General features: G+C 39.4%; 1 protein-coding gene across 1 annotated transcript; it reads right to left on the bottom strand.

Moving 5' to 3' along the window:
• Positions 1–8,992: 8,992 nt before the first annotated feature.
• Positions 8,993–13,013, bottom strand: LOC148548563 (uncharacterized). The gene is made up of 4 exons (XM_088495643.1): positions 11,619–13,013; positions 10,144–10,748; positions 9,718–10,029; positions 8,993–9,152 (listed from the first exon to the last, which is right to left on the bottom strand). Exons 1-4 carry the CDS (start codon positions 13,011–13,013, stop codon positions 8,993–8,995), a joined length of 2,472 nt encoding a protein of 823 aa, XP_088351769.1.
• Between the last annotated feature and the right edge of the window lie 574 nt (positions 13,014–13,587).

The raw sequence follows: 13,587 nt of genomic DNA, 5'->3' as shown, positions 1-13,587 counted from the left end.
AGTAGAAAAACTACTCCATTGACAGGGATATAATACTCATAAAAATATAAAAAGACATAATAAATTAAATAAAATAAAATAGAGAATTAATAATTAATTAAAAGTAAAGGTAACTCTATATATTAATAAATTCAAAATGCAATATACTTATCTGGATAGGGTCAATGATCAACTGAAAAGAGTAAAGGAATAAGGAAACAAACTAAATTAGTAACTTCAACGGAGGTGATGACTCTTCAACATCCAAAATCCAAAGCAAAAGCATAAACTATCAATGTAAAGCGAATCTAGATTCAGATCTCAAACTAAAAGTAATCCTAATATCAATGTGTGTGAATGTATCTCAATGTGTATGGATGCCTCCTAAGTCTCTTCAAGTTTCCTGGCTTTAATCTGTGTTTCTAGGCTGAAAACTGGGTTAAAACGCGGCCCGAAATTGTCCCCAGCGTATTCCGTTATTTCTGCAGATCGCGCCGGTCATGCGTACGCATCGTCCACGCGTTCGCGTCATTCAGCTATTTTCCTTATCACACGTTCACATCATCCACGCGTTCACGTCATTTGTGCAGACTCCAATCCATGCGTTCGCGTCAGGCACGCGCTCGTGTCACTCCGATTTTCTTCATTCCGCGCGTTTGCGTGAGGCACGCGCTCGCGTCGTTGTTCGCTGGTCATCTCCTTAGTTTCTTGTGTTCCTTCTATTTTTGCATCTTTCTCTCCATTATCTAAGCCATTCTTGTCCTATGAAGCCTGAAACACTTAACACACGGATCATAGAATCGAATGGTATATAGGAGAATTAAAATACATAATTAAAAGATCTCTAGGAAGCAAGTTTTCAACCATAAACAATACTAGGAAGGAATTATAAAATCATGCAATTCATATGAATAAGTGGGTAAAGACTTGATAAAACCACTCAATTAAACACAATATAAATCATAAAATAATGGTTTATTAAGCACTCACATAGATTGTGCGAGCGCACACCCTCCTTTTTCCTCATAGTGTGCGTACGCACACGTGTCTGTGAGTACGCACACCCCTGTTTTCTCACTTTTATGCTTCTTTTCCCTTCTTCTTTCTCTCTACTTCTTTTCTTCTTTTCTCTTTGATAAACCACTATTTTATGGTTTATCTTATGCTCAATTAAGTGGTTTATATCAATTCTTTACTCACTTATTCATATGATTTGCATGGTTTTATATTTTCCTTCCTAATCTTGTGCTATGATTGAAAACATGTTTTTTTTATCTTAATTTAGCTAATTTTAATCCTCTCTTATTACCATTCAATGCCTTGATATGTGTGTTAAGTGTTTTCAGAGATTATAGGGCAGTAATGGCTTAGAGGATGGAAAGGAAACATGCAAAAGTAGAAGGAATACAAGAAGTTGAAGAAATTGCTAAGCTGTCCAGCCTGACCTCTTCGCACTCAAACGGTCATAACTTGAGCTATAGAGGTCCAAATGATGCGGTTCTAGTTGCGTTGGAAAGCTAACTTTTGGGGCTTCGATTTAATATATAATTTACCATAGTGGCCGTATAGCTAGGTGACGCGAACGCGTGCTCTACTCGGATGCATCGCAGTGACAAAAATCAGCATGACAGATTTCGCCCCCAGCGATTTCTGGGCTGCTTTTGACCCAGTTCTCTGCCCAGAAAACACAGATTAGAGGCTATAAAGTGGGGGAATGCATCCATTCATAAAATAACAATAGAATCAAGCTTTAATATACACAATATTAGGATTTAGATGTAGTTTTAGAGAGAGAGGGGCTCTCTCATCTCTCTTAGAATTTAGGATTTATATTTTTAGAATTAGGATTTCTCTCAGTTTATGGTTATTCCTCAATTTTAGGTTTAATGTTCCTTTTATTTATTTTCCCAATTTAATTTATGAATTTTCATGTTAGATTTGATTTCTTTTATTAATACAATTTGAGGTATTTCAGATTTATGATTTTTATTTAGCTTTTTATGTTCTTGGTTTTAATTGATGAATTGATAAATTGGAGACACTTGAGTTATTGATACGCGAAAATTAGATATTCACGTTTAACCGGCAAGTATACCGGATCGTATCAAGTAGTAAAACTCACCAGAGTGAGGTCGATCCCACGGAGATTGGTAGATTAAGCAACTTTAGTTAATTGGTAGTTTAGTTGAGCAAACATGCTTTTGATTTCATGAGATTTTAACACTTGAAAGTAATTGCAAAAATTAAATGACAAGGAATTTAAAGAATTGCAATGAAGATGGAGAATAAAAGTAAATGACGGGAACTTAGATTGCAAGAAACTTACATGACATTGAAGATAAATTGCAAGGAAGTAAAGTGTATGGATATAAAGTGCAGAAATTAAATTGCAAGTAAATTAAGAGCAAAATGTAAATGGCAGAATGATAAATTGCAAGAATGTAGAAGGGAATTGGGTAGTGGGTATTTAAGATAACTAAAGAACAAAAGAAATGAGAATTAATGATGGAAGAGATCATTAGGGATCAGAGATGCAAATTTTCATGAATTGATGTTGATCAATTCCTTCTCAGTCATGGGTATAGATCCATGGCAGATTGTAGGTAATTGCGTTCCAATCTCTTGGTAACTCAATTTCTCTCAACACAACCAATTGCCACTCTCGTGATCTAATTGTTCATGAGAAGAGATGAAGCTCATTAACTGATCCTTCAAGCCACACAATTCTCAGGATCTCAACCAAGGGTGGTTACATCTCATATACCAACCCAAAGTGTATTAATCAAGGAAATTATGAAAGGATGAACTCTAAACAGAATTATATGGCTCATTTCTCAAGTTCACCACACAATTCATATAGATTCAACTCCTCTCTCGATGGTGATTGAATCTTTGAAGAACAAGAGTTTCCTCTTGGATGAACTACTTGAATTGAGAAGGAGAAGAAGAGTTATCAACCCATTCAAATACACAGAGCTCCTCCCCCTAATGAAAATGGGGTTTAGTTAATCATAGCTCTAAATTCAACAATAAGTGCAAAAGTAGACATTAAAATTTAATAGAGAAGGATGATAAATGAAGAAGAATAAAGAAGAATGATGAATAATTTTTTCAAACTGAAATTCAAAGTTGCAAGCAAAACAAAATAAAAGACCGGTGAGAAAAAGTAAAAAGTAAAATGCTAGTGTAATAGAAAAATGTCTTAGTGTCCAAAAGTCTAAAAACAAGTAAAAGTAAAAAGTCCTCCAAAAGTACAAAACTCTTCTCTATTTATAATACTCCTAAAACTCCTTCAGAGATCTTCAATTGGGCTAGCAATTTGGGCTTTATCTTTGTTGAATTCTTGGCTCAATGGAAGAAGTGTTGCTAAATAGAGGGAGCAGGGCTCATTCTCATTGCTTCTGGCCCAATGGCCTAGCATTACTGGTAGACACGCCAGTGTAAAGGCACGTTGGCAACGTGCTCATGAGTTTCCTGGGATAGGAGCTTTGTGCTGGGCGTTGTTAGCCCAAGTTGTTGCTAACAACTTGTCTTTTCTTCTTCTTGGCTCCACTTTTTATGCCTAATGTTGCCCAAAATTTGAGTTTCAATCCTCTGCTTCAATATCAACTATCATACATCATTGGAAAGCTCAGAATGTCTTCTTTCTAATGCACTTAGGATCATCTCAATTAGATTTTCCTATCTCAAGTTATGCTTCCTTAAAGAAGGTAAGGTCAGGCTGCCAAGTTTGCTGGAGTTGTTGCTGAACACGCACCCTTTCTTCCAAGTTGGCAATGTGATGGCTTATTTGTTGGCCCAGAATCTTGTCCCTGGCGTTATTGATGAACACACCAGTTCATTCCCAAGTTGGCAACGTCCTCGAGCTCTTTGTTGGCCCAGAATCCTAGCTTGTCTGCATTTCCAACGAACACGCACCCTTTCTCCAAGTTAGCAACGCGCTCGTGATGACCTCACCAGGGCTGCCTCCTTGCTTGGTGTTGCCTTGGAACACGCCCATGCTCTCCGAGTCCAACAACGTGCTCGAGCCTTCCTTATGGAACCAAGCTTTGCTTGCTACGTTGCCTATGAAAACGCCCATAGAACTTGGCGTTGGCAACGTGACCCCTTCCTGGACCAAGTCTTCTAGCTCAACGTTGCTTTCGAACACGCCAATGAAAGCTAGCATTGGTAACGTGCTTGAGCTTCCCTAGCTCCTCTCCAAGGCCTTGCTTTCTTGCTGTGTTGCTTGCCAGCGTTGTCCACAAGCACACCTTTGTTCCAGCATGGTAGTAACGTGCTCGAATCTCTCCATGGCACTAAACTTTGTTTGCTGACGTTGCCTTGGAAAACGCCCATACACTCAGCGTTAGCAACGTGCTTAAGGCCTTGGGATTTCCCTCCAGTGCTGCCTTATAGCTTCCAGCCTTGCTTGCAGCATTGCCCCTAAACACGCCTTTGGACTCTGGCGTTGGCAACGTGCTGGCTTCCTTTCCTAGGCAAGCTTTCTTGCTTGGCGTTGCTTGCCTGCGTTACCATCAAACACGCCCCTGCATCTCTTGGTTGGCAACATGCTCGAGCTTTGGACTTGCTCCCCAAAGTTGCTTGCTGCGTTGCTCCTAAACACGCCTATAGAAACTGGCATTGGCAACGTGCATGAGTGAAGATCCATGGCTGCTGGCGTTATCCTCAAACACGCCATTGTTGGTGGTGTTGGTAACGTGTTTGGGGGAGAGCCAGGGCTATCTTGCATTGTTGGGCGTTGTTGGCAAACACTCTAGCTCTTCCTGGAGTTGGCAACGTGCATGATGACTTCCCAGGGTTGTTTCCTTTGTTCCTGGCGTTGCCTAGGAGTACGCCCTTGTTCCTGGCGTTAGCAATGCCCAAGTCCCTTTCTCCTTGCCCAGCTTGCTATGTCCTCAATCTTTCTTGCTCAAATTCTTGCTCCATTACCTTCTTGCTTCATTTTCTATCATTAACCAAAGAAACTTTCTCAAAGTCTTGCCATTCTATATAATAAATTTCAAGAGATTCATTCATACTAATTCATTTGTAAACTCATTGAATCATTTGCACAGATTATGCCAAATTTCACCTAGTTCTTGGTTCATGAATGCATGGAGAGAAAACTCACAAAAAATGCTTATTTATTTTAATGCTAATGAATGAAACTAAGCTAGAACTGACTAAACTAACTAGCTAATATAGCAAATATGCGAATGCATCACAACACCAAACTTAAAATATTGCTTGTCCTCAAGCAAAAGATAGAAGACATTGACAAAAGAATTTAAGATATAATAGTTGAACGTCTGAACAGAGAGACATTTCTTTCATGGAACATGTCATCCTTATTTGTGTAGTCACTTGTTTAATGCAAATGATCAAGGCTAATCCAAATTCTCTGGTTAAGATGCTTGCTTCAATACTAGGTTGGTTAACTTTTCTAGACTCTTTTTCTATACCTTAGCACCTAATCCTTAAACTATTCTTTTCTCTGCTTCTCTTTTCTCTATTTTTTTTTTAAGTTTCCTTTGTTTCAATTGAGCTAAAAATCTTGTCTTAAGGTGGCTCTTTAGCATAAGTTTTCAATCAACAATCCCAAACCAGTTGGTTTAAGTTGTTAAGTGTTGAAACACTCTTAAAGATTTACTAACTCAAGCCTCTCTCCTTAACACATTCAATCACAGGCATATAACATTGGAATTTTATTTGGATAGTGGTGTCCAGCACCTCTTTGGGTTGCTAAATGTTCTGTTATAGAGATACTCTTGAATGTGAGTTTTCAATCGATAATCCCGAGTTAGTTAACTCAAGTTACCGGGTGATGAAGCACCCCTCAGATTTACTAGCCCAAGTATGTCTTCTAACATCAATCACCACAGACACATATCCAAATTTTGTCCTTGATGCCTAGCTTTTCATTCTTTGTTCTTTGTTTTCTTTATTTCTCTTTTTCTGCTCTTCAATTTTTTTTTTGTGTATTACTCCATTGTCAAGAATCTTTGTGCTTCTAACTTCTTGAGTCTTATAACCCTTAACCAACTAGTCTTGTATAAGCAAGCATCTTAACTTCTTTTAATTTCTTGAGCCCTGATTCGTTCACAAAGAAAGCATATATACTAGCACTTTTTACTGGACAACCTTATTCTTTCTAAGCTAGATTTCTCTCTGTTCTTGTTCAAACTACATCTTTTATTCCATTGGCAAGTAAAAGCACTTAAGACAAGCAAAAATTCCAAGCATATGAGTGATACATGGAATAAGCCACATAAATGAAAATGCATAAAAGAAAACAACCTAGAAGGTATACCATGTTTCAGACATACATCTTCTTTATTTAATAGAGCATAAAAAAAAACTTCACCACCTTTAGTCTTTATGTCCCTTTCCTTTGCTTGATTCTCCTTGCTTCCCTTTGCCCTTTGGATCTTCTTTCTTCTTCTTTCTTACTTCTCCTTGTTGTTTTTGTTGAGTCCTCCTCTTCTCTTTTCCATATTCCTGAGCTTATCATCCTCTCCTTTAGCCTCTCAGCATTAAATTTCACCCTTGTAATTTCCTGCTCTTCTAATATCTTGTGCGCTTCATTAAATTTTTGGATTTATGGGTTGAGCACTGGGAGTGTTCCACAAAGGTAGCTGAGTTTTTCTTGGGTGCATATATCATAATCAATTCTGTCTCTATGTCTGGCCTCCTTGAACATTCTGCTTTCATTGAATTCTCTGTGAAATATGTCTTGTCTAGCATCCATCCTATAGAGAAGCTCCCTTTGCTGAGCTTGCTCTTTCCTTAGTTGAGCTTGTTCTTGTATTACTTTCTCCATGGATCTTCCATATTCAGCAGCTGAGTTGTTGATGACTTCATACATCTTGTCATATTGTTCTTGTTGTAGTTCCATCATGTGTGTTTGATATTCACTTTGCTGACCCATCCATTGAACTTGAACTTTTCTTTGCTGATTCATTATTTGCCAAAGATCCCTTTGTTGTGAGCTTGTTCCTCTTGGCTTCTTTGAATTTGTAAATATTGCCCAGAGATTCCTTCCAAAGCGGCTTGGAGTTGATTCATGTTCAAGGCATTTGGTTCTTCCATTTCTTCTTGCTCCTCCTCTTGTCTTGCTTCTTTCCTTTTCTTTCTTCTTGCTAGAGGTTGCCTCTCCAATTGGGTCGTGGTGACAAATTCCAATCTTTTCTTGGTGAGAGGCTTTCCAATGGACATCACATCATTCTCTTTGAATTCTTCAAGAGGTACTCTAGCTTCTTCACATAAGCGCAGAATAGTACTAGGATATCCTAGCCAACTGTCTTGTTTGACCTTTTCAGTTATGTCAATGATGTTATTTGCTATAACTTCTCCCACATCAATCTCCCCTCCTTTCATTATGCAGTGGATCATTATCGCTCTGTTCACTGTCACCTCGGAGTTGTTTGAAGTAGGAATTAGTGATCTTCTCACTATGTCATGCCATCCCTTTGCTTGAGGTGTGAGATCACCTCTTCTAAGTTTGAGTGGTAGCCCATGTGAATCCAACACCGAGTCCGTGCCTACTTTGCACAAGTCACTTAGCACATCCTCACATCTTGCTTCACGCGCAACCCTTTCCTTATAGCTAGTTTGTTTGAACTGTTTTGGTTTGATCTTTAGTACCCTGTTGATGGTGTTTGGACTAAAGTCAACAGTCACCCCTCTTACATAGCTCTTGTATGGCTCTTCATCATCAAATTCCCTTATCATATTGGTATAAAACTCATGGATGAGAACCGTGCTCACTTCTTGGGGTTGATCACAAAGAAGCTCCCATCCCTTTTTTCTAATTATTTTTTGTATCTCAGAGTATTCTTCCTTTCTTAGCTTAAAAGGTAATTCCGGGACAACGTCTTTGCCTCTCATCCAATTAAAGACACACTCATTGCGTTTGGATTTGAACCTTCTTCGATCAAACATGTCTTATCCTTCTTGTCCTTCTTCTTCTACCGGTTGCTTGTCCTTTCCCTTTCTAGCTCTTGATGATGAGGCCATTGAAATTCAATTGCAAGGGTCGAATCTTCCAACACCAAACTTAGCGGAATGCTTGTCCTCAAGCATAAATAAAATGTTTATGAAGGAATTTTAGATGGATATGGCCAAAAGGTGAGGAATGCAAGCTTGAAAATGATTGTAAAGGAGAAAGAGGAGGGGTTGGTTCGGGTAGGCTAAGGGGAATGGTGCATTATGAATTTTTGCTGAGCAATTCTTAGGGTTAAGGTTGAAATTTGTGAAGCAAGAATGCTTAAAGAGGTGAGTGTAATTTTGGCTGAGGTGAATTGATGAAGTGTGGTGATGGAGAGTGGTATATATAGGATTGAGGATGAAGTGAGGTTTGATGGTTGTGGTTGGAGCGTTACAGCAACATTGATGATGGAAGGTTAGTCTTGATGGTTTGGTCAAGTCATGGGGAGCATGAATCTTCTAGCTAATGCATGTGAAGGTGTTCTTCCCAATGCACAAAACCCAAGGCACATGTGACTTCTCCTTTCTTGTATGTATGTCCATGATTCCCCTTCAAGATTCTCCATCACTTCTTTCTTTCACTTCCCTGCAGCAAGAATAGAAGTACTTTAGAATTCCTTATGATGTTTGGACTAATACTACAATTTTCAAGGGAATTATGATGCAAAAGAAGACAAAATTGAAATCTAATGGTTGCTTGCATATGCCTAAGGGAAATGACTACATATTTGCCCCCTGATCTAGCATTTCGTATATGTGTGGACGCCAAACTTAGTTTGTGACTAAGTGTTGTAAAAAAAAATAACTTTTGCATTTGCATTAAGATTGGCCACACCAAACTTAGTACCTTGCATACACTATGTGCTAGTTCAATCTTTATTCTCTTAGATGCATATGATTCATCCTCTTATTATTGATTACTAAATCATGAAAATAAAAGACTCCTGTGCATGGGTTGCCTCCCATAAAGCGCTTGTTTATTGTCCTTAGCTTGACATTGCAGCTCCCTTGCTTATGTTAACAAGTGGACACTTTCTTCCTTGCTCTAGGGGCCTCCAAGATAGAGCTTTACCCTATGACCATTGACTGTGAATGTCTCCTTTGATGCTTCATCAAGTAATTCCACATAGCCATGAGGGGAAACTCTTGCGATGGTGTATAGACCAGTCCATTTGGATTTAAGCTTTCCAGGAAAAATCTTTAGCCTAGAGTTGAAGAGCAGCACTTTTTGACCTGGTTCAAATGTCCTTGGAGTGATCTTCTTGTCATGCCACCACTTTGCTCTTTCCTTGTATATTCTGGCATTCTCATATGCTTCAAGTCTGAATTCTTCTAACTCATTGAGTTGCAACAATCTCTTCTCTCCTGCTGCTTGGGCATCAAGATTTAGAAGTTTTGTGGCCCAAAAAGCTTTGTGTTCTAGCTCTACAGGTAAATGGCATGCTTTCCCATATACCAGCTGAAATGGAGATCTTCCTATGGGGTTTTGAATGCTGTCCGATATGCCCAGAGTGCATCATCCAGCTTTCTTGCCCAATCCTTTCTTGTTGCTCCCACAGTTTTCTCCAAAATTCTCTTTAGCTCTCTGTTTGCAAGTTCAGCTTGTCCATTTGTCTGTGGGTGATAGGGTGTGGCTACCTTGTAGGTTACTCCATATCTATGGAGGAGGGAGTTCAATTATTTGTTGCAAAAGTGGCTTCCTCCATCGCTTATAAGTCCCTTTGGCACCCCAAACCTAGTGAAGATGTTTCTCCTTAGAAATTGCAATACCAATTAGCATCACATGGAGTGGTGGCTATTGCCTCTACCCATTTTGAAACATACTCCACTGCCACCAAGATGTATTCGAATGTGTACGATGGAGGGAAGGGTCCCATGAAGTCTATTCCCCATAAATCAAAGAGTTCCACTTCCAAAATGAACTTTTGAGGCATCTCATTCTTCTTTGTCAAGCCTCCTGTTCTTTGGCATTCATTGCAGTGACTCACAAAATCTATAGCATCCTTGAAGATAGAAGGCCAATAGAACCCACTTTGGAGGACTTTTGCAGCAGTCCTTTCAGCTCCAAAATGGCCACCATAGCTTGAATTGTGGCAATGTCATAGTATGTCCTTCATTTCAATTTCCGGCACACATCTTCTAATCATTCCATCTGGGCATCTTTTGAATAGGAAGGGCTCATCCCACAAGAATAACTTAGCCTCATGTAGCAGCTTCTTAACTTGTTGCCTTGTGTACTCTTGTGGAATGCTCCTTCCTGCTTTGTAGTTAGCCATGTCTGCAAACCAAGGGGTTTGTTGGATTTGCAAGAGGTACTCATCTGGAAAATTCTCATTTACTGATTGAGATGTATCTTGGCTTGTCCCTTGTGGCAACCTTGATAGATGGTCGGCAACTTGATTCTCACTACCCTTTCTGTCCTTGATCTCAATGTTAAACTCTTGTAGAAGCAATATCCATCTAATTAGCCTTGGTTTGGCATCCTGTTTTGACATTAGATACTTGAAAGCAGCATGATCAGTGTAAACTAAAATTTTGGAACCAATCAAATATTGCCTAAATTTATCAAAAGCATACACCACAGCTAGTAGCTCTTTCTCCGTTGTGGTATAATTTCTTTGAGCTTCGTTTAATACTTTGCTTGCATAGTAGATGACATGGTACTTCTTGTCCTTCCTCTGCCCCAGCACAGCACCAATTGAAAGGTCATTTGCATCACACATAAGTTTAAAAGGCAATCCCCAACTTGGGGGTGTGATAATTGGTGCTGTGGTGAGCTTAGCTTTTAGAGTCTCAAAGGCCTGTTTACATTCATCATTAAAGGAAAAAGGGTTGCTCACCACAAGCAAGTTGCTTAGTGGTTTTGCTATTTTAGAAAAATCTTTGATGAATCGTCTATAGAATCCAGCATGGCCCAAGAAACTTCTAATAGCTTTTACATTTATTGGCAATGAAAGCTTTTCTATAATCTCTACTTTTGTCTTGTCTACCTCTATACCCTTTCTTGAAATTTTGTGACCAAGAACAATTCCTTTGGGTACCATAAAATGGCATTTCTCCCAGTTTAAAACCAAATTGGTTTCTTGGCACCTTTTCAAGACTAGGGTAAGATGGTGCAAACAAGCATTGAAAGAATCACCAAAAATGGAGAAGTCATCCATAAAAACTTCAATGAATTTTTCTACTATGTCTGAGAAGATTGATAACATGCATCTCTAAAAGGTAGCTGGGGCATTACACAATCCGAATGGCATTCTCCTGTAAGCAAAGACTCCAAAAAGGCAGGTAAAGGAGGTCTTCTCTTAATCCATGGGGTCAACTACTATTTGGTTATAGCTAGAGTATCCGTCAAGGAAGCAGTAATAAGCATGGCCAGCCAGCCTTTCCAGCATCTGGTCAATGAAAGGGAGGGGGAAATGTTCCTTTCATGTGGCATCATTCAGCCTCCTATAGTCAATGCACATCCTCCATCCAGTCACTGTTCTTGTTGGAATAAGCTCATTCTTCTCATTGACAATGACAGGCATCCCACCTTTCTTTGGTACTACTTGAACTGGGCTAACCCATGGATTGTCAGAGATAGGGTAAATGATCCCAGCATTACATAGCTTCAGTACTTCTTTTTGAACCACCTCCTTCATTGTGGGATTCAATCTTCTCTGAGGTTGTACCACTGGTTTAGAATTTTCCTCCAAGAGAATTTTGTGCATACATATGGCAGGGCTTATGCCCTTCAAGTCATTAATGGTCCATCCCAATGCATCTTTGTGAGCTTTCAATACCACAAGGAGTTTCTCTTCTTCCTCTCCACTCAATGTAGAGTTGATGATCACTGGGAAGCTGTCCTCTTCACAAAGGAATGCATATTTAAGATGAGGGGGTAATGGTTTCAACTCTTGTTGTGGCGCCTTTTCTTTTTTGGCTTCACTTGGTTCCTCTGGTGCTTCCAATTTGTTCTCTTCTTGTTGTTGGATGTCCTGGACTTCCTCCTGTTTCACTTGATGGTTTGTTTCAAATACTTTTTCAACCAAAGAATCCTCCATATCAACCCTCATGCAACTTTCTTTCTTAGCGGGGTACTGCATTGCTTTGAAGACATTTATGGTCATTTGCTCATCATGTACTCTGAAAATCATCTCTCCCTTTTCCACATCAATGATTGTTCTCGCTGTGGCCAAAAAGGGTCTACCAAGGATAACTGAGTTGCTCCCCTCTTCATCCATATCTAGGACCATAAAATCGGCTGGGAATATAAAATTTCCCACTTTTACCAAGAGATTCTCCACTACTCTATTTGGTATTTTGAGAGATCTGTCAGCCAGCCATAGTGATATCCTTGTAGGTTTAACCTCTTCTATCATCAGCTTCTTCATCATGGCAAGAGGCATTAAGTTGATGCTTGCTCCCAGGTCACAAAGTGATTTATCAATGGCCATGTTTCCAATTGTGCATGGTATGACGAAGCTGCTTGGGTCTTTGAGTTTTGGTGGCAGTCCCTTTTGAATGATGGCACTACACTCTTGAGAGAGGAGCACGGTTTCTTTCTCCTGCCAGCTTCTCTTCTTGGTGATCAATTCTTTAAGAAACTTTGCATACAATGGCATTTGCTCCAAAGCTTCGGCCAATGGAATGTTAATTTCAAGCTTCTTAAAGATCTCTAAGAATTTTGGGAATTGCTGGTCTCTTATTCCTCTGTGTAACCTTGTTGGGTAAGGGAGCTTGGGTGTATAAGATTTTACCCCTTCATTTCTTTCCTCTTGCTGTGGCTTCACAATTTCCTTGTTATTGGTATTGTTGTTTTGAGTTGGCAACTTGCTTAGTGGCTCCTCAGTTTCTTTGCTCTTTTTGGATGTTGATGCCTTTTCATCCTCCTTCTTGTCTATTGTATCTTCCACTTCATGCTCTGTTGCTTCTTTGTTGACTTCTCTTCCAACTATCTTACCACTTCTCAACTGCACAGCTTTGCATTCTTCCTTTGGATTGGGAATTATATCACTTGGAAGCACATTAGTTGGCCGTTCAGCTTGTTTGGCTAATTGTCCCACTTGCCGTTCAAAGTTCTTCATGGTAGCTTCATATCTCTCTTGCCCTTTGATCAAGGTTTGAGTGGACTGAGCAATTGTTTGTAGGGCTGCCTCAAGACTTGAAATCCTATTTTCATGATGGTCAATTGGTGATATGATGGGAGCTGATTGTTGTTGCTGGAAATTGTTTGAAGGGCTGGTGTGGTAGTTTTGTGGGTTGGATGTTGGTGCGGGAAAGTTATTTTGATGAGTTTGTGGATTGTTGTGGGATGGTTGATATGTGTTTTGTGGTTTTTTGTACTGGTTAGTGTTGTTAGATGAGTGATTTTGGCTGTGTGTGTTACGGGAATGGTTGGAGTTGTTGTTCTTCTGCCAATGATTTTGATTATCAACCCATCTCAGGTTGGGTGATTCCTCCAGGATGAGTTGTATGTGTCACCATGGAAGTCATTTTGAGAAGAATTTGAGGCATTTTGCATATATTGAACCTGTTCTTGTTGCTGCTCAACATGGCTTGCTTCATTTTGACCCCATTCAATTGAAGGTTGATTTGTTATGCTCACTGAAGCTAGCTGGAGGCCATCTATTCTCTTAGCCATCATTTCTATTTGTTACT

Source organism: Arachis ipaensis, chromosome B8 (assembly GCF_059453495.1).
Source record: "Arachis ipaensis isolate K30076 ecotype BB chromosome B8, ASM5945349v1, whole genome shotgun sequence".
Lineage (NCBI taxonomy): Eukaryota > Viridiplantae > Streptophyta > Magnoliopsida > Fabales > Fabaceae > Arachis > Arachis ipaensis.
This window is presented reverse-complemented; position numbering and strand designations above follow the sequence as displayed.

Coding starts and splice junctions, on each gene's coding strand:
- LOC148548563 (XM_088495643.1), bottom strand. CDS start 13,013: ATGAAGAACTTTGAACGGCAAGTGGGACAATTAGCCAAACAAGCTGAA. Junction 10,749..11,618: donor AGGAAAATTCTAAACCAGTG/GTACAACCTCAG, acceptor GAATGTAAACAG/GCCTTTGAGACTCTAAAAGC. Junction 9,153..9,717: donor ACTCCATGTGATGCTAATTG/GTATTGCAATTT, acceptor CTTCAACTCTAG/GCTAAAGATTTTTCCTGGAA.